The sequence below is a fragment of the Staurois parvus genome, unplaced genomic scaffold (assembly GCF_062004578.1).
Source record: "Staurois parvus isolate SC_StPar_1 unplaced genomic scaffold, SC_StPar_1.0 ptg000090l, whole genome shotgun sequence".
In the NCBI taxonomy this organism is placed as follows: domain Eukaryota; kingdom Metazoa; phylum Chordata; class Amphibia; order Anura; family Ranidae; genus Staurois; species Staurois parvus.
In genome coordinates this window covers 25464111-25482071 of record NW_028317886.1, presented here as the reverse complement: position 1 = coordinate 25482071, position 17961 = coordinate 25464111, and the positions used below count along the sequence as shown (strand labels likewise).

The following is a 17961-nucleotide window of genomic DNA, read 5'->3' as shown; positions in this document are numbered from 1 at the left end:
TGTTAGTTTTTCGCTTTCTTCCACGTCTTTCAGGTTTTGGTTGCCATTTTAAAGCATTTGCGATCATTTTAGCTGAGCAGCCTATCATTTTCTGCACTTCTTTATATGTTTTCCCCTCTCCAATCAACTTTTTAATCAAGGTACGCTGTTCTTCTGAACGACCCATTTTCCTCAGAATTTCAGAGAGAAATGCACTGTCACCAGCATGTACAACCTTTGCTGCCTTCCTTCCTTAAATAAGGGCAATAATTGCCACCTGTTTTTCAAAGAATGACTGACCTCACTAATAGAACTCCACACTGCTATTATTTTGAACATGCCCCTTTCAATTAGTGATTCAATTACACAGAATCAGCAGCATGCATGTCATGACTGTTGGGTCTGTTGGATTTCTATTACTCTACTACAGTACTCTACTGCTAGTAAATTATTTGCCATGTAGAAATATCATTTCTACCAAAAACAGTGACTGATCAGGTTAGTGATGTCTGACTGCTATTATTTTGAACACAACTGTATATAGGAATGTTAGACCCAGCCCTGCTTCTACAGCCTACAACTCAAAGGAAGCTTCATGGAGCATGCTGGTGCTCGTAGTTCCTGCCAAAGTGAACACAGTATGAGCGTTAACCAATAAAATTAACAAAGGGGGCTTATGGTGTTTATGACCAGGCTACTGTTTATGACTCCGTACATAATTTATTTACTTTGTCACTTCTCACTAACTTTTGTTGTATCTCTTGATGGACAGCTGTCTGGAGCCCTGGAGGCTCCTACGGTATACAGGTTATGTTCCTGCTGCGCAAGTATGTTTCCCTATAAAAACTGGACATGCTCAGCACACCTATTTAACTATATAGTAATATGCAGTTTATGTAGTGCTGGTTCCTAGGTTTTCAAACTTCTTCCTAGGCTTCTAATCCTGGCTTAGATTTGTCCGCACCTGAAATAGTACGTGGGTGAACCAGTAGAACTTGCTTTGCAGTTTTTTCAGTTGCCTGGAGGTGAGACAACTGGAAAACAAAAAAAATTGTTGAAAATAAATTTTATGTGTGTGCCTGTGAGCAGCCATATTTATTCATTGCATATACGTGCTCTACTGCCTGCTTAATAGCAGGGCACAGTCAAACTGCCCTTATACGCCAACGTTCTGGAGTCACTTATGGGAGCTCAGAATCAAGTTTATTTATGGCAAGAAAGTACTTTATGAATTCCTGGTATCGGTATTTTATACATGTTGTATTGCCCAGCTCGGACCATGTAACTATGCATACGACATACCTGGCCGATGCCCCTGGAAGCTGGAAATAACTGAAGTAGACCCCATTACTCCAGTGATCTCCACTTTTTCAGGTCCTGCACCAAGCAGCTGCCCTGCTGCATTCTGATCACAGGAGGTTTGCTGCTCTGTGCCAGCACCATTCAGAGAGTGCTTTGTATTTTCTAAATGAATGCAAAGCGTTCTCTAATCGAGGTGGAGAGGCTGGGGTTACATCACTCTCTTTTCATCCAAACAGAATTCTTTGCATTCTAAGTGTTCAAAATGCAGCCATGGCAGCCACTATACTATAGCTTTTGTTTAATTTATAAAATGTGTGTGTGTATATATCAGACTTAGGACTTTTTTTTTTTTTTTTTTTTCCCCCTCAGCTACATCATTGTTGTAGAGCATGACCTCAGTGTATTGGACTATCTTTCTGACTTCATATGCTGCTTATATGGTGTTCCAAGTGCTTATGGTGTAGTCACTATGCCTTTCAGCGTCAGAGAAGGTAAGTCATACTTTTCTAACATGTTAAGGAGTGTGCAATAAATCATGTTCTCATTATTTGTAATACCTTTGGGTTTACTTATATTTTAAACCTTTTTATTTTCAGGTATCAATATTTTTCTTGATGGGTATGTTCCCACCGAAAACCTAAGATTTAGGGACTCCTCATTGGTTTTTAAGGTGGCAGAAACTGCCACAGAAGAAGAAGTAAAGAAGATGTGTATGTATAAGTACCCATCAATGAAGAAGAAGATGGGCGAGTTCCAGCTGTCGATTGTGGCTGGAGAGTTCACAGACTCTGAAATTATGGTCATGCTGGGAGAGAACGGTATGAATCTGCAAAATTTGACTTTCTACACTAGATTTAGTAAATAGAATAGCCAAGTTGCTTGGTGTATATAAATATATATTTGTTGGTACATTATTATGCAATTATCTCACGTTTTTGATTACAGCTTTTCCTTTTTACAACCTTGTCCTGTGGTTAAAAAAAACAAAACATTCCTCTTGTGAGATGTATTCCATATGCTGGATCGCTGCATTTTCCTTATTTAAACTTTTCTTCATTCTTGATAGTGTTGCTCTTATACCTCGGCTCCCAAATAGGGATGTGATGGTGTTTAGTCATCCTCCTCTTCTCTTGACCATTCACCAAAAGCCTTGCATTTTTCAAATGTTTCAAAGAACACATGGAATTTGTGAATGGCCAAGGGGAGAGGGGCAGCTACACAACACTGTCAGTTACCTTTTGTGAGAGTTGCAGCTTTCATAGTTGTAACTGGCCAGAAGTATAACAAAGGCTGTACTATCCAGCATGAATGAAAGTGTAAATATTAAAGACAGGGCATCGATCTTGCAAGCGGAATGCACCTAATGGGAGGTAACTTTTACACTTCAGAGTTTAATAAATATTTGCCTGGAGTTCTGCTTTATACTTGTGGCAACCAAAGACCTGGTGAGTATTTCGGTGCAGAGTAGATTTGTGCTTCCGGTTTGACAGGCTTTAATATAAATGTATCTATTCATAGGGTATGTGCTGATGTGTGCTAATTCATATGTACTTCATACTCGTAGTGACTAAACTGTTGAAAAGTCAGTGAATGGGCTGGATATGGACAGATTTTTAGCTTGTGATTTGGTGTAATTTACATTGATCACAACACTGCTTCATTGCCTCTGTTGGGAAAAGCAGCCATCCTCCTCACAGAAGAGGCAGACTGGGAAGCTTCATCTGTCTCCAGCAATTAAAAGTCCTTTTCATTACACCACTCTCACAACATTCATGTCTAAATCCCTTAAGCTTTGCTTCCAATCTCTTCCCAAGGTCTGCTAAACTATCAGACAAACTTTCCTCTATTTGAATGTGTATCCCACTTTTTAAAGTAGGTCGTTTTTTTAACCTTTTGAGGACACTTGGACAGCTTTGGTGTGGGTGGAGATTTGCTGGGATTACAAGGTGGAATTTCACTTCCTGCACCTGCCTTGGAAATAAATTTCCTGTGTCACTGCACAGATAGCAAATTTCCACTGAGCCCTCTTAGGTCTTCAGTTTTAAGGTGTTATTGCGCCATTTCCCTTTTTGGAATAATAAGGGGGCATCCTCCCTATCTTGGATCTCACTTAATGTTTGTTTCCATTTGGGTTTAGAAATTTCCTATGGAATCTACGAGGTCTGTCATTGCCTTCCTTTACCAGAGAGACGTTCTGGCTTCTGTGGACAACAAGGAGCTATACTTGCATGTCCTAATTTTTCCTGTGCATTAGCCTTCCTTACGCTTTGCTACGAGTCATCTACACTTTCAGTTTGTAACCCTCCCATGTGGCCACTCTTCTGTACCTTGGATGCGTCTGTTGCGCTGGTGAGGAATGCTGGGCCACTTTTTGGTGCAAGGAACTTGGTCTTCAGAGGAATTTAGTCTCCTGATCAACATCTTGGAGCTTTGAGTGATGTGGCTGTCTCTGCATCATTGGATCATGATGCTGGAGGCTGGAGGGTTCTTTGATATGGATCCAGTAAGACAACGCCACAGCAGTGGTATTTATCAACTGAGAAGAACCAGAAGTCTCGCTGTGGCAGGAGAGGTACAGTGGATCCTGTCATAAAAAAAAAAAAAGGTTTGCCTGTTTCCATCCCAGGTGTGGACAGTTGGCAGGCAGACGTCCGCAGTTGGTCTCATCTGGAACCAGGAGAGTAATTCCTACACCAAGGAGTGCTCCAAGACCTATGACACAGATCGGCAGCACAAAGGTAAATGTATTAAGGTAAAAAAAATAACCTTCTGTGCCTGACATCCACCCCAGCCACCCTTATATTTAAACTTCACTCCATCGCGATCCAGCGCTGTGCATAAAAGCAGTGGCTTTCCTGGCTCTGTCCTCCCTCACTGGGCAGATCGATAGCAGCAACAGCTATTGGCTCCCGCTGCTGTCAGTCAAACTCTGTAATGAGGGGATGGGGCCATGCCCTGCTGTCTGTCTATGGATGCAGGCAGCGGGGCTTGGGAGCAAGTCCACACGAGTGCTCACATAGGAAGTGGTTGAGGAAGATTAGGAGTGCCAGTGGGGGACCTGAGAATGAGGCTATCGGGACTGCTCTGTGCTGAACCATTGCGCAGAGAAGTATGGTATGTTGTAATTAAAGGGCAAAAAAATGTTTCGCAACCACTTTAAAGCTAGCCAGTCTACTTGCATGATCAGTCACATCCTGAAGGCATACTTCACTTGGTGTGAGTCTTGGGGCTTCCGTTGTGAGCGTTAAAGTAGCTGTAAATGGGTCTGTTTTATTAGTTAAGCCGAGGTGAATAGGGAAATGATCCCCGTTGTCACTGTATTCTGACATCGGGACTCCTCGTGTCAGAATTCATTGAGCAACACAATAGCCGATTTGGCTGCATGCGCTAATTGAGCAAAAATATACGAACAAGCTCAAGAAAAGTCAATTGATAAACCAACTTCTCATGAATGAAATCAGCCATACATGGATCAAAATTCTGCCAGTTCAGCAGGAACTGGCCGAATTTTAATCCATATACAGTATGTCCAGCTTTACTCAGTGGGATCTCCTTACAGCTTAACCTGGATCATATGAGTTCTCAGCATTATCAAGGGTGAGGTTTCTACACTTGCTGTTTGTTTCATAGACCGCTGACCTATCATTTTCTGTCTAAGACCCTTTTGTAAGGGGAGTCTCCCATGTAGCTCATCATTGTTTGTTCCCCTCTGACTTGATGGGATATGAATATGGTTTTCTCTGTTCTTCAAAAACTGCCATTTAAATCAATTGGGACATATTTCTTTACTGTCACCGTTCCCTCTTTCTGAACTGGTGAACTTGTAAGGAGCCCTTTTTGGTTTTACATAGGAATTAGTTGTTGTGGAGATCCAAGGACTTTCTTACTTAAGGTAGTCTCTGCCTCACATTGAGGGCAATGTTCTTTCGTCTTTCTTGTTTTAGTTCACCCTAAAGACATTTCACTGTCATTTATTGTTTAGACTTGGTTTGAGCTGTGAGAGTTTCTCGCAGTCACTTCCTCTTTCAGGAAAAGTGGTGCAAAATCTGATGTAGTTCCGCAATAGAATCTAATCAGCTTCAGGTTTTTCTTGTCCAAAACTTAATTTTACCAGCTGAAGTTAGAAGCTGATTGGCTACCATGCACAGGTTTTTCCAGTCTAGTTTTAGTAAATCAACCCAATTGTGAATTTCAATGGGCTATAAAAAAAATTTTATGGTGAGCACAAAAATCGTATATTTTTTATAGTGTTGAATAGCACGGGGAAAGTCTAGAAAATTAGTCCCTGGGACAAATTAATGGGGAATTTAAAATGTCATGTTTGCTGGAACAGGAGTTGAGAAGAAATCCTCTAATGCAGTGGTCTCCAAACTTTTTTGAAAGGGACAGTTTCTTCTGCTTTAGACTTTAGGGGGCCAGACTGTGGCCAGTGGGGGCAAAAATGCAACCATGTCAGAGTAAACAATTTCCCGGACATTGCGGTCAGTGAGGGGAGGAATAGTGCCCCATCTTTTGTGTCAGTGGAAGGAATAGTGCCCCATTGTTCATGTTGATGAGTAGTGCCCCATCATTGGTGTCAGTGGGAGGAATGGCACCCCATCATTGGTGTCACTGGGAGGAATAGTGCCCCAAGGGCCAGATAAATAAAAGCAAAGGGCTCCATCCAGCTCATGGTGCACAGTTTGGAGACCACTGTTTTAATGGGTTATCCTTGGTGGCAGCTACCTAAAGGAGAATTTTCTGTCCTATTGTGTCTGGTATAGGAGTTGAATAAATCTTGTTAATATTTCAAGAAACAGACTTCAATAAACAAAGATTCTAACCCTTCCCCTACTCTATTCAAAACTAAAAATATAGATATAAAATGATTCTTTCCATCCTAAAAGAAGGAAGCTTGGAAAACCTAATCTTTGTAGCTGTAATTTGTCTTTATTTGTGTTTTTATTCCTCACGCTTTAAAAATGTACTAGTGCTCAGTTGTCAGTGATATGTAAAAATAATTTCAATCGGTCTGCATTGATAAACTGGAGCACTCCATCCAATGTTTTTCCTGTAAAGGGAAGGTAAAAAAACACTGCGTATTTGCTGCAACCTTTTGTTGTACACATACAAAAATATATACAATTTTCCAGCAAGAAGGTTGTGCACCAGCACATAATTTAATGTGTTTTGTCGCCCCCCCCCCCCCCCCCCCCCTGTTTAGAGTACATATTTGAGATTGGTAACAGGTTTTTCTTGGTGTTTTTTTTTAAACAGGAACTGGCAAAACTACCTTTATTCGAATGCTTGCTGGTAGACTGAAACCTGATGAAGGAGGTAATATCAGTGTTCCCCCCTCTCTGAATTCATACTATGTTTAAAGCCCCCCTCCCCCCCCCAAAAAAAAAAAACCCTCTTAGGCTCCATTTTCTGCTTTGCAGCTTAGTCTGGTGTAGCCCAGATTGGTATAAGAGCAGAGAGCTTCAATGTAGTGCAATTGCCATTGTAGTTTTTGTGACAGAGCCCTCTTTTGGCTGAAAAGAGTGCAAAAGAGAAGCTCCATCTGAAATCTTTGCTTTATGCATTGTATTGCAAGGCCCATAATGCTTTTTAAAGGTTTTTGGGTTATAAAGTTTAAAGGAGAATTTAATTTTAGTGGTGAGGTTTAATGCAGGGGTGGGCAACCTTAGAGGTGGAGATCTACCTGAACAACATGGGATAAGTCAAAGATCACAGAGCACAGTGTCTCTTCCTCACACCTGATTTTAAACACTCCACATGGGACATGAACCAGTATTACAGAGACTACAGAGGAGGCATCAGCTTATGTGGCTTTTGCTCCCCACTACAGTTCCAGCTTTACAGTCCCCCCCCCCCCCGCCTTGCACTCTGATGCTCTGGGATGGCTGGTCAGCCAGCCCAGACCGCAATCTACAGGTCATCTGGCCACGATGTACTGGTTGATGACCCTTTCTTTAGTGTAAGAGAACGCTGAATAGTACCAGCAGTAAAAATGGATTTAGATTAGATGAATTGTGCTTTCATGTATTTTCATTACAGGTGAAGTACCATTCCTTAATGTGAGCTACAAACCACAGAAAATCAGTCCAAAGTCAACAGTACGTATACGCCCAAGATGGGTCATTGTGCAGATCTGCAATATTTTTCCTACAGAGTATTTTTTGCATTCAGAAACTTCTAATGGCATAGTACAATAGTAAAATTGCATATTTTTAAATTCAGAATGGTAACACCCTAGTAATGCAGTTTCATCTGCCCTTATGTCAGCCCCATTGGAAAACCTTTCCCTACTCATTCCCAGCCACTAGAACTTTGCCTGTCCATACTCCACCAACTGATGCTGGATAATAAAGGCAATGATTTTTTTTTTTTTTTTTTTTATTCTTTTTGTCTCTGGGTCAGATTGCCTTTGCCTCAGGCTTAGATCATTAATTGCCGCATAGATACTTGAACTGGCATGTACACCTCCATTTACAAGCAAAAAAGAAACTTTTCCTAATTAACATGGTTTGAATTTGCCACTGGTCACATAATCGAAAGCTTGAGTTCCACTTTAATGTGAAAGTGTAGGCTACTTTATTACAAAGGATAGACCTATTTAGGTAGTGAAAAGCACTACCTTTGTAAAATATAGTGATAATATAATGTTGGTCTTTACTGCAATGATTACGGTAAACTCCAGTTTGATTGTTTCCATGGATTACTAAACTTTACACAAAACTGGGACAGGAAACCTAAATTTGTCAATGCATGTTCTTATACTAATATTTTGTTAAAAACAGGGAAGTGTCCGCCAACTGCTACATGAGAAGATCAGAGATGCTTACACCCATCCTCAATTTGTAACCGATGTGATGAAACCGATGCAAATCGAAAATATTATTGATCAAGAGGTATTCCACCTTTATTCTTAACATTAAAACAAATTGCCCTATGCAGAGAGAATACTGTATATAATCTGATTTGTAATGGGTAAAAATGATGGTAGGCTAGGAAACACTGGTGATTGCGCAGTCTGCAGTTTCCCTTTTTTAGGCACCACATGCTGTAAAAATATTAATCAATGCAGTGTACATCTGTGTGCACTCCTAGTTTTATAGTTCTAACCACACTCTTAGACAGCTGCCTGTCTTAGACTAAGGGCCCTTTCACACTGATCAGTTTTTGATATGCTTTTGGTGTATAAAAAGCGGAACAAAAATTAATGAAAAATGTAATTCTTTAAATCCTATGGAACTCTTCACATCAATGTGCTGCGGGTGCTATGCTTTTTTTTTTTTTTTTTTTTTATAAAGTCCTGCATGCTGCATTTTTTGTGCGTTAAAAAAAAAAAACGCACCAAAAACTCACCTTTCTATTGAAATTAATAAAAAGTGCATTAAAAACACACATGCGATCTGTTTTTTTGAGTCACGTCCAGGTTTCACAGCTGGGATACAGGAAAAACGCACCAAAAATGCATTGAAAAACACGTTTAGAAACAGTGTTTTAAGTGCACCAGTGTGAAAGAGCCCTAACATTTGAAAAGCAGTCAGGTTCCTATTTAGCGTAAGACAAGATAGATGGATAGAGAGAGAGATATTCTGGAAAATTGGTTTGGGTATCTAAGCTTCAGCAACTTCTGGTCATGGAAGGGTAATGTATGTTTGCTATAGTTTATACCCCAAACATTGAGCAGTATGTGAGAGTTGTGTGGTTATGCCCAACAGGTGCAGACATTGTCTGGAGGTGAGTTGCAACGTGTGGCTTTGGCACTATGTTTGGGTAAACCTGCCGATGTGTACCTAATTGATGAGCCTTCAGCGTATTTGGATTCTGAACAACGTCTCATGGCCGCCAGAGTCATCAAAAGGTAATTATTTTCTTTTTTATCTTCATATATTGAGGAAATATGTTCCGTCTTTAAACTAATGGCTTGTCTCATTGTAGATTCATTCTTCATGCCAAAAAGACCGCATTTATTGTGGAGCACGATTTTATTATGGCCACTTACCTTGCTGACCGTGTTATCGTCTTTGATGGCATCCCATCTAGGGATACAGTTGCAAACAGGTAGCCTTTTGATGCCTCTCTGAAAGTGTGTAATTGAGCCAAACTGCAGGTAATATTACAAAGACCCTGCACCCGATGTTATGGTGATGACACCCAATAGCCCAATAGCCCAATAAAATCCTCCATGAAAGACAGAACTTACTTTCTGTAATGCGTAATAGAAGCCACAGCTCAATTTTTTTTTGCCTCATTTCTTTTCTCATGTTTTGCCCTGTGTAGCACCACAATTTTTACTTACTATGACCTCAGCAGTGTCTCAATGTCTGTTATTAGGACAATGTCTGTCCAATTTGCAAATCAATTTTTTACTTTTATTGGACTTTATATGTAGGCTGTGTCTGTGCTATAATTAAACGATCCTTTTTTCACATCTGGCCAGGCGACAAGTCATAGAACTTTGCATTAGAACTGCATTCAGGGAAGATGCATTCTAAACTTAGCTGTTTATTTAGGCTCAACATCTACAGGTTTGTAGAACTAGCCAGATTGTTGTGACTGCTAATCGCTGAGGGAGAAAGGGAATATTGGACTGCTGCTGATCTTTCCACTTGCACCAGATATTGGCAATATAACAGGCAGCATTGGGTAAATTACCTTATGTGTATGGGAATGTTATTTGTAACAGTATAGTTTTAACTGGCAATCTATTTTCCTTCACCTGACATTTCTTACTGTAATTACCTGTTAAATAAGTTACTTTCCTTTTGCAGCCCTCAGACACTTCTTGCTGGAATGAACAAATTTTTGTCTCAGCTGGAAATTACATTTAGGAGAGACCCCAACAACTACAGACCAAGAATAAATAAACTGAATTCTATTAAGGTAAGTACACAGAGTAGCCTGTATTAATCTTCTTTAAAGAAGATCCAAAGTCACAGCATACACTTGGATTCTATAACATCATCATTGTAATAAGATAAACAGTACTTTTACAATCCAGAATCAACTTGGAAAATCTCCCTTCTTGTTGTTAGTGCTGCCTGTCTGTTGGCCATGTTTCAGTCTCTATTCACACTTGTATGACTCCAAAGTTGCGTGACTTTGAAGAGCAACTTTTAATCTAAACAGTTTTTATTATTTGTGTGATGCCTGAGTTACATCTTTAAGAAGAGCAGGCTCCATCAGTGTGAGGTTAGAGAGGAGAAATTGGGCTTGTAAGGCGTGGCGTACTTGCAGATATTGGAAAAATTGTTTGTGAGCAAGTGCAAATTCAGTTTGGAGCTGTGTAAAGGACTTTACTGTTCTCCCTGAATACAGTTGAGCCACTGATTGCATTCCTTCCCCCCCCCAGTCTTGGAATCCTTCTAGTTTGACTAATTCAGTGTAATTAGTATTGTGCCATAACTGGGTACTGGGCAAATTCCAGTCACATGAAGGGAAATTTTCATAGTTCGCAACAGTCTCTTTAGGAGATCCAAATGAGGGTTCTAAACTGAGTCTCTATGCGGTAGAACCATTTTTTAGGGATCCATACGGTAGAATTGTGAAATATGTAGAGAAGACATGGGGCCCACACCATTTTAATTAAATTCACCCTCCCCAGTACCGAAAGGGAGAGCTTACAAAGTGCAAGTTTGGAAGGGTGCGACTTGGATGCGACTCTGGCTTGGACCAATTATAATGGAGAACTGTTGCACAACTGTCATATGTGTAACATTCAGGTGCAACTTTTTGAGGATTTACATTGCAGTCTATGGTACTCAAGGCTCATGAAAGTCAGGAACCTTTTTAAAGTCATTGTGACTTTAAGCAGCACATATTTGAATGGTTCTCATTGAAAAACATGGGGTGCGACTTAAGTGTCCAGTCGTACAAGTGTCAGCGGAGCCTTAATCGCTTCTCTTGCTTTTTTTTTTTTTGGATTACCTTCAGTGTTCGAGGACTGCATATTCCATGGTAAATTGCTGTATGCAGGAAGTGATGTCTCGTGTTTCCTGTACTCACTGTGCCTCCTGAAACTACTTCAGAATGTCCAGATGTGTAGTTGTAATTCAGACAGCACGCTCTGTGTAATGGGTGACATAGCAGTGCATATTCACAAGGCATAGTGAATACATGTTACTGCATTCAAGGAAGTAAATGTGTGGAACTCTTCAAAAAGTAAATTTTCAAACCTCAGAATCTTTCAAGTTAAAGGGAGTAGGCTTGAAATGGCATGCAGTGTGAAAATGAATATATGATTTTACATTTTGAGCAGGGATACACTTTTTAAGCTTGTAAGAAAATGTGAGTCAGTTTGTTCTTTTACAGTGATTTCTGATTTAGATGAACGCATAGAATAGGCTCACCCAAATTGACAATTGCAGTTACAGTCTGGAATACTGCATCACATGCTGTTTTTTTTGAATATCTGTCGTAACAGCAGCTTGAGCTCCCTATTTCTGCAAGTTTTGGAGTCTCATTACTAAGCCACAGAGCTGTTTAAAGGAAACCTCATAGAAGTGAAGCCAGGGGATCAGCATGACAGCCAAGCAACTCACCTTTTAGTAGATCAGCAATGGCTGTCTCCATATTTTGACAGGTTTCTTTTCTGATCCTAATGTATGATTTTAAGTCCTTTATTGCAAATAACTTTATTTACAAACCAGTGAAGTTTGTATTTTTTTAATGGCATTTAAGGTAAGCAATTGTTAAAGTATTTAGTAGCGGAAGATTCAAATTGGTATCATAGTTTTACTTGTACTGCTAATGTTAAAAAAAAAATTGATATGACAAAAAAATGCTGCATTCTCCCTTATATCCAAGTTTTTACACTAACTGCTGCATCAAGGATTAGCCACACTCCCTTCACAAATAGCACACTGTTTCCTGAGCAGTGCTGTTGATTGGAGCAGTGTTGGGATATATATATATATGTGTGTGTGTGTGTGTGTGTATATTTTATATATATATATATATATATATACACACACACACACTGCTCAGCCTAAATGAGTACACCCCAGGGTGGATACAAATCGATTTAGAAAAAAAAAAATCAATTTTTTTTTTTCTTAATCAAATTTTTTATTTTTTTTTATCAAGTTTATATTAATAAAATGCTTTTGGAGTAAAAATCTATCTAAAGATAGTTTCTATTTAAGATACATTATTAATTTAATTTATTCAGCATGAAATTGAGCTTAGTTATGTAGCATGAGGCTGTATATTCTGCAATGTTTACATTTTTGGTAAACTCCAATGAATACAAGCTGAGATAATATGCACCGCATTGATGCATTCACACAATTTCACAGTAACCATGAGAAAAAACAAAAGAATTTGAGTAGTTCTCCAGCTATGTGTGATGAATCTATTAACCTAAAATCTGTTCTATTACTGTTTTATTAACCTGACAGCTTATTATTCTAAAGAGGAAACCTTCATTTGGTTTGCAAATATTAAAGATTCTAAACTACCAGCAAGAATGAGCCGGATTCCTTACATTTAAAGAGCACCTGTCATTTTAGATGCATCATGGCAGCGTCTGTTAGCAGCATCCACTCCCCTTCACCTGCCATGTCCCTCACCTTGTTGTCACTGCCACATCACCAGCTGTCCCGTTAAAGTGAATGGGACAGTCGGTGAGGAGGAGCCACTGTGGGACAGGGATGACAGTTGCTCTTTAAAAATTATGTAATTTAAATTGAGCCTTTTCACTAGTGATTTTAAAAAGTGATTTAAATCAACTTTATTTAAATCAAATCCACCCTGGTACACCCCAACAGATCTCTCTTTTAATTTCCTTTCAGAATCAAAATTTTCTATGGTACACCATACTACAAAATACTCCCACAAATGTGGGCCATTGCAAATACAAAGTATTTTTCCTAACAAATTCATTTAGGACGATGTTGCAAAAATGAATACATCCCAATGAAAGTTTTAGGAGCAAAGCTAAATCTTCGACAACAAAATCCTAATTAACAAGAATTAAGCTACAGGTGAGTCTATTCATTAAACAGGTGTCCAGCAGACAGCAGATTATAAAAGGGTATTACTTAATAAAGCTCCTTCCCATTTCATGCTGTCAGCAATGGCGCCACTTGGAAGAGAAATTTCAGAAGGCCTGAGAAAGAAAATAATTTCTTTTCACAAGAAAGGTGAAGGCTACAAGAAGATCAGCAAAGTTTTACTTAGTCAAAATACTCTAGCAAAAGTGATACAAAATGTAACACAGGTGGAACTGAAACCATCTCACAGAGACGTAGAGGCCGCCCACAGAAGTTAACACCTCGACAGGAGCGGCTATTGATGAGAAGGGTTGAATAAAATCACCATGCAAGTGCACTACAGTTAGCTAAAGAAGTAGAACGCCAAACTGGGCTGATTGTTTCCCGTGACACAATACGGCATACACTGCAGAGGAATGGGATGCATGGGTGTCGTTCATGAAGGAAGCCTCTCCTAAAGCCCATGCACAAAAAAGCCCGCCTAGAATTTGCCAGGGCCCACGCGGAAAAAGACTACTTGGGACTCTGTATTCTGCAGTGATGAGACCAAGATAAATGTTTTTGTAACTGATGGTTTCAAAACTGTATGGCGTCAAAAAGGTGAGAAGTACAAAGAAAAATGCATGATGCCTACAGTGAAACATGGTGGTGGCAGCGTCCTGTGAGGTTGCATGAGTGCTGCTGGTGTTGGGGAGCTGCATTTTATTGATGGTATCATGAATTCAAAGATGTACTGCTCTATATTGAAAGAGAAGATGCTACAATCACTCCGTGCCCTTGGTCGTTGTGCACTTTTCCAACATGATAATGATCTAAAACACACATCTAAGGCATTTCTGAAGAACAGGGTGAAAGGGATTCAGTGGCCAAGCATGTCTCCTGATATGAACCCAATCAAACACTTGTGGGGAAATTCTGAAGAGACAAGTTGAGCATTACTCTCCATCTAGCATGAAGGCTCAAAAAGGTAGTTTTTGAAAAATGGCAAAAGATGTCGCCAACTTGTTCATTCCATGCCTAGAAGACTTGGTGCTGTCCTTACAAATCATGCAGGTCATACAAAATAATAGATGTAGTAGTTTTTGTTTTGCATTGTATTTATTTTTGCATCAACTAATTTGAGTAAAACTGAAGATTTTTTACTGTAGGTATTTTCCTTTTATACTCCTCACCTTTACAACACCCTACAGTTTTGAAGCCATCAGCTTTGCTCCTAAGACTTTCATTGGGGTGTATTCATTTTTGCAACATGGTCTTGAATTATTTGTTAGTAAAAATATTTTTTGTATGTGCAAATTAACAAATCTTGTTTGCAATCAATGGCCCGTATTTGTGCGAGTATTTTGTAGTATAGTGTCCCATAGAAAATGTTGAATCTGAAAGGAAAGTCAAGTTTTTCTGACAAATCTGTTGGGGTGTACTCACCTATGCTGAGCACTGTGTGTGTGTGTGTGTGTGTGTGTGTGTGTGTGTGTGTGTGTGTGGCCAAAAGTTTTGAGAATGACACCTAATATTAATTTTCAGTCTGCTACCTTGGTTTTTATGATGGCTTCAGAATGTTAAGAGTGATCAGATGAATTGCAATTAATTGCACAGTCCTTATTTTCTATGAAAATTAATTTAATCCCCCCAAAAAAATTTCCACTGCATTTCAACCGTACCACAAAAGGACCAGCTGATGACATGTGAGTGATATTTTTGTTAACACAGGTGTCAGTGTTGAGGAGGACAAAGGACAAGGCTGGAGATCACTCTGTCATGCTGATTGAGTTAGAATAACAGACTGAAAGCTTTAAAAGGAGTGTGGTGTTTGAAACCATTGTTCTTCGTCTGTTAGCCATGGAAGGGCAGCAAAGAAGCTGCTTCTCCCCAGGAAAAACATCAGCCACAGACTGATATTCTGCAAAAGGTACAGGGATTGGAGAGGGGTAAAGTCATTCTCTCTGAATCCCCTTTCTGATTGTTTGGAGCATCCAGAAAAAAAACTTGTCTGGAGAAGAAAAGGTGAGCCCTACCATCAGTCCTGTGTCATGCCAACAGTAAAGCATCCTGCGATCATTCATGTATGGGATTGCTTCTCAGCCAAGGGACTGGGCTCACTCACAATTCTGCCTAAGAATACAGCCATGAATAAAGAATGGTACAAAAACATCCTTCACGAACAACTTCTCCAAACCATCCAAGAACAGTTTGGTGATGAACAATGCCTTTTCCAGCATGATGGAGCACCTTGCCATAAGGCAAAAGTGATACCTAAGTGGCCTTGGGGAACAAAACATCAAAATTCTGGGTCCATGTCCAGGAAACTCCCCATACCTTATTCCCATTGAAAACATGTGGTCATTCTTCAAGAGACTGGTGAATAAAAAAACCCCCACAAATTCTGACAAACTCCAAGCATTGATTATGCAAGAAAGGGCTGCTATCAGTCAGGATGTGGCCCAGAAGTTGATTGAGAGCATGCCAGGGCGAATTGCAGAGGTTTTGAAAAAGAAGGGTCAACACTGCAAATATTGACTCCTTGCATAAACTCCAAGTAATTGTCAATAAATGCCTTTGACACTTATGAAATGCTTGGTACTTCAGTGTACCATAGTAACCTCTGACAAAAGGATCTAAAAACACTGAAGCAGCAGACTATGTGAAAATTAATATTTGTGTAATTCTAAAAACTTTTGGCCACAACTGTATATGATAAAGATTACTGTATGCACCCTGGACACATTACAGTCATAAAAAGGTTTCAGTTGGGCTTCAAAAGTGGTAGTTGAGGAAACAGGATGTTGATTTTGCTTTTGCTGTTACTGAGACAAAATTAATGGTTGGTGGAGCCTCTAAGGAAAAAGAGGTAGTGATAAAGGATTTGGGTTGTTTTTTTGTTTGTTTTTTTTAGGTAGCCTGAAACACTTTTATTACTAATAAGCTATTGTCAGTATTAACATGGTACTAAATAAAATATTATTAGTCTATTTCAACTGTGTATTTATCTGTTTGCTGTGTTCTGGCTTTACAAATGCACAAAGATTGTGCTGCTATGTTATTTACCATGCTCCATGAGTGCTTTGCACATGTTATATCTGTGTTTTTGTTTTGTTTTTTTTTCCCTTAGGATGTGGATCAGAAAAAGAGTGGAAACTACTTTTTCTTGGACGACTAAAGCAGTTTAAAAAGCTTCAAAACCCTCCTCAAATTAGAGGTGGAGGAGGGGACTAACGTCTCTTGTAATTTTTCATAACATCCCCAGAAAAACTCCATTGTATGCTGTATTGTTACAGTAAAGATAAGCAGAGTAAGCATCCCAGACAACTGGCTGTTTAAAGAAATGAAACATTTTTTTATCCATTGTTTCTGCAAAACAGAGTACAGTTTGTTATGGTTTCATAACATGATATCTAACTTATTTGTCATTTTGTTTCCTTTAATTTTAGAGCTTTGTGAGCTGTATTTCTTTAAAGTATGGTTTATAAAATGCTGTTAAGAACACAATTTTGTTTTAAAAAAACAAAAGAGCCCCAAACCTCTGTAGAGGTTTTCAGAAATAAACATCCACCTAAACAGAGTTCTTGTGCTTGATTTTTTTTTCCCCCTGGTAATATGGATTTGGTTTAAAGTCTTGACAAACTTGAAAACACTGCTGGTATTCTTTAAATAACTGAGCTTTTGGGGGTAAAATGTGAGAGAACCACTTTATCTCTCTCTCACACATTCACAGGTGGAAACAATAGCTTAGTTTTTTTCTAAGCAAGGGAACAGTTGTATCAGTGTAGTTCAGGGGTGGGCAATTAATTTTCCCAAAGGGCCACATGAGAAACGAACTGTTGTGGAGGGCCGAACTACTGCTCAATATTACTTTTGGACCGTGGAAGGTCTGTAAGTACTTAAACATAGAAAACACCTGATGCTAGAAATAATAGGTAGATCAGCTCATGAAATAGTGTGCTTACTTATGATTATTAGAAGCAGTAGTGAAGCAATGTCCTGTGTTGGTCTGCTGTCCACAATGTTGGTGTAGGGCAGGCTGGTAATAGCAGTGAGGGAGCTGATAAGCAAAGGGGTTAATTAACATATGCTGTGCTGATATCAGACAATAGATCAGGGAGATAACTGGCAGAGCTGCAAACACCGGAGGGAGAAATCCTGAGATCGGTACAACTGGGAATTCTGTGGCTCCAGGGGTTTGCAGTGTGCAGTCTTAGATTTGGAACTAACAAGAAGACCTTGGCCAGATAGAGTGGAGGGAAAGCATCGGGATGCCTTGCCTAAGATTTGTCCTGAGGCTCTCCCTCCAGAACGTAGTAGTACGTCTTCATGACTATGAAGATAAAGCTAATATTTGGAAGAAATCTGAGGGATGTCTGTAATAAAACATGGAGAGAGAAATATACAAATTTTCACAGATCTAGCATCAGACACGCTGGTCAGAAGAAGATTATTGAAACTTTATTGGAGCAGATGCATAACAAAAACATCCGCTATAATTGGGGGTTTCCTTCATGTCTGATAGGTTGGAAAGATGGACATCCTGTGAAATTGAGATTCCCAGAAGATATGCAGGACTTCTGTGAAAGACTAGATTTACAGATAATGGAAATATCATGATGGTCTGAAGGGGCAAAGGAGTGTATAGAGTTAGGGAAAGAGAGGTGCCAATTCCTTCCCAAAAATAAGAGAATGAGATAAGGAATGAGTACAAGCA

At 39.4% G+C, this 17961-nt stretch overlaps 1 protein-coding gene across 1 annotated transcript in view; it reads left to right on the top strand.

Annotated features, from left to right (window-relative positions):
* Window positions 1-16824, top strand: part of ABCE1 (ATP binding cassette subfamily E member 1) — a 46584-nt gene extending 29760 nt beyond the window's left edge. Inside the window, exons 10-18 of the mRNA XM_089670494.1 lie at window positions 1651-1772; window positions 1878-2099; window positions 6538-6597; window positions 7321-7379; window positions 8064-8174; window positions 8991-9133; window positions 9211-9333; window positions 10044-10155; window positions 16375-16824. Coding sequence (XP_089526620.1) covers window positions 1651-1772; window positions 1878-2099; window positions 6538-6597; window positions 7321-7379; window positions 8064-8174; window positions 8991-9133; window positions 9211-9333; window positions 10044-10155; window positions 16375-16422 — 1000 coding nt within the window. The 3' untranslated portion in view covers window positions 16423-16824. The remainder of the gene's footprint in view (window positions 1-1650; window positions 1773-1877; window positions 2100-6537; window positions 6598-7320; window positions 7380-8063; window positions 8175-8990; window positions 9134-9210; window positions 9334-10043; window positions 10156-16374) is intronic.
* Window positions 16825-17961: the final 1137 nt, after the last annotated feature.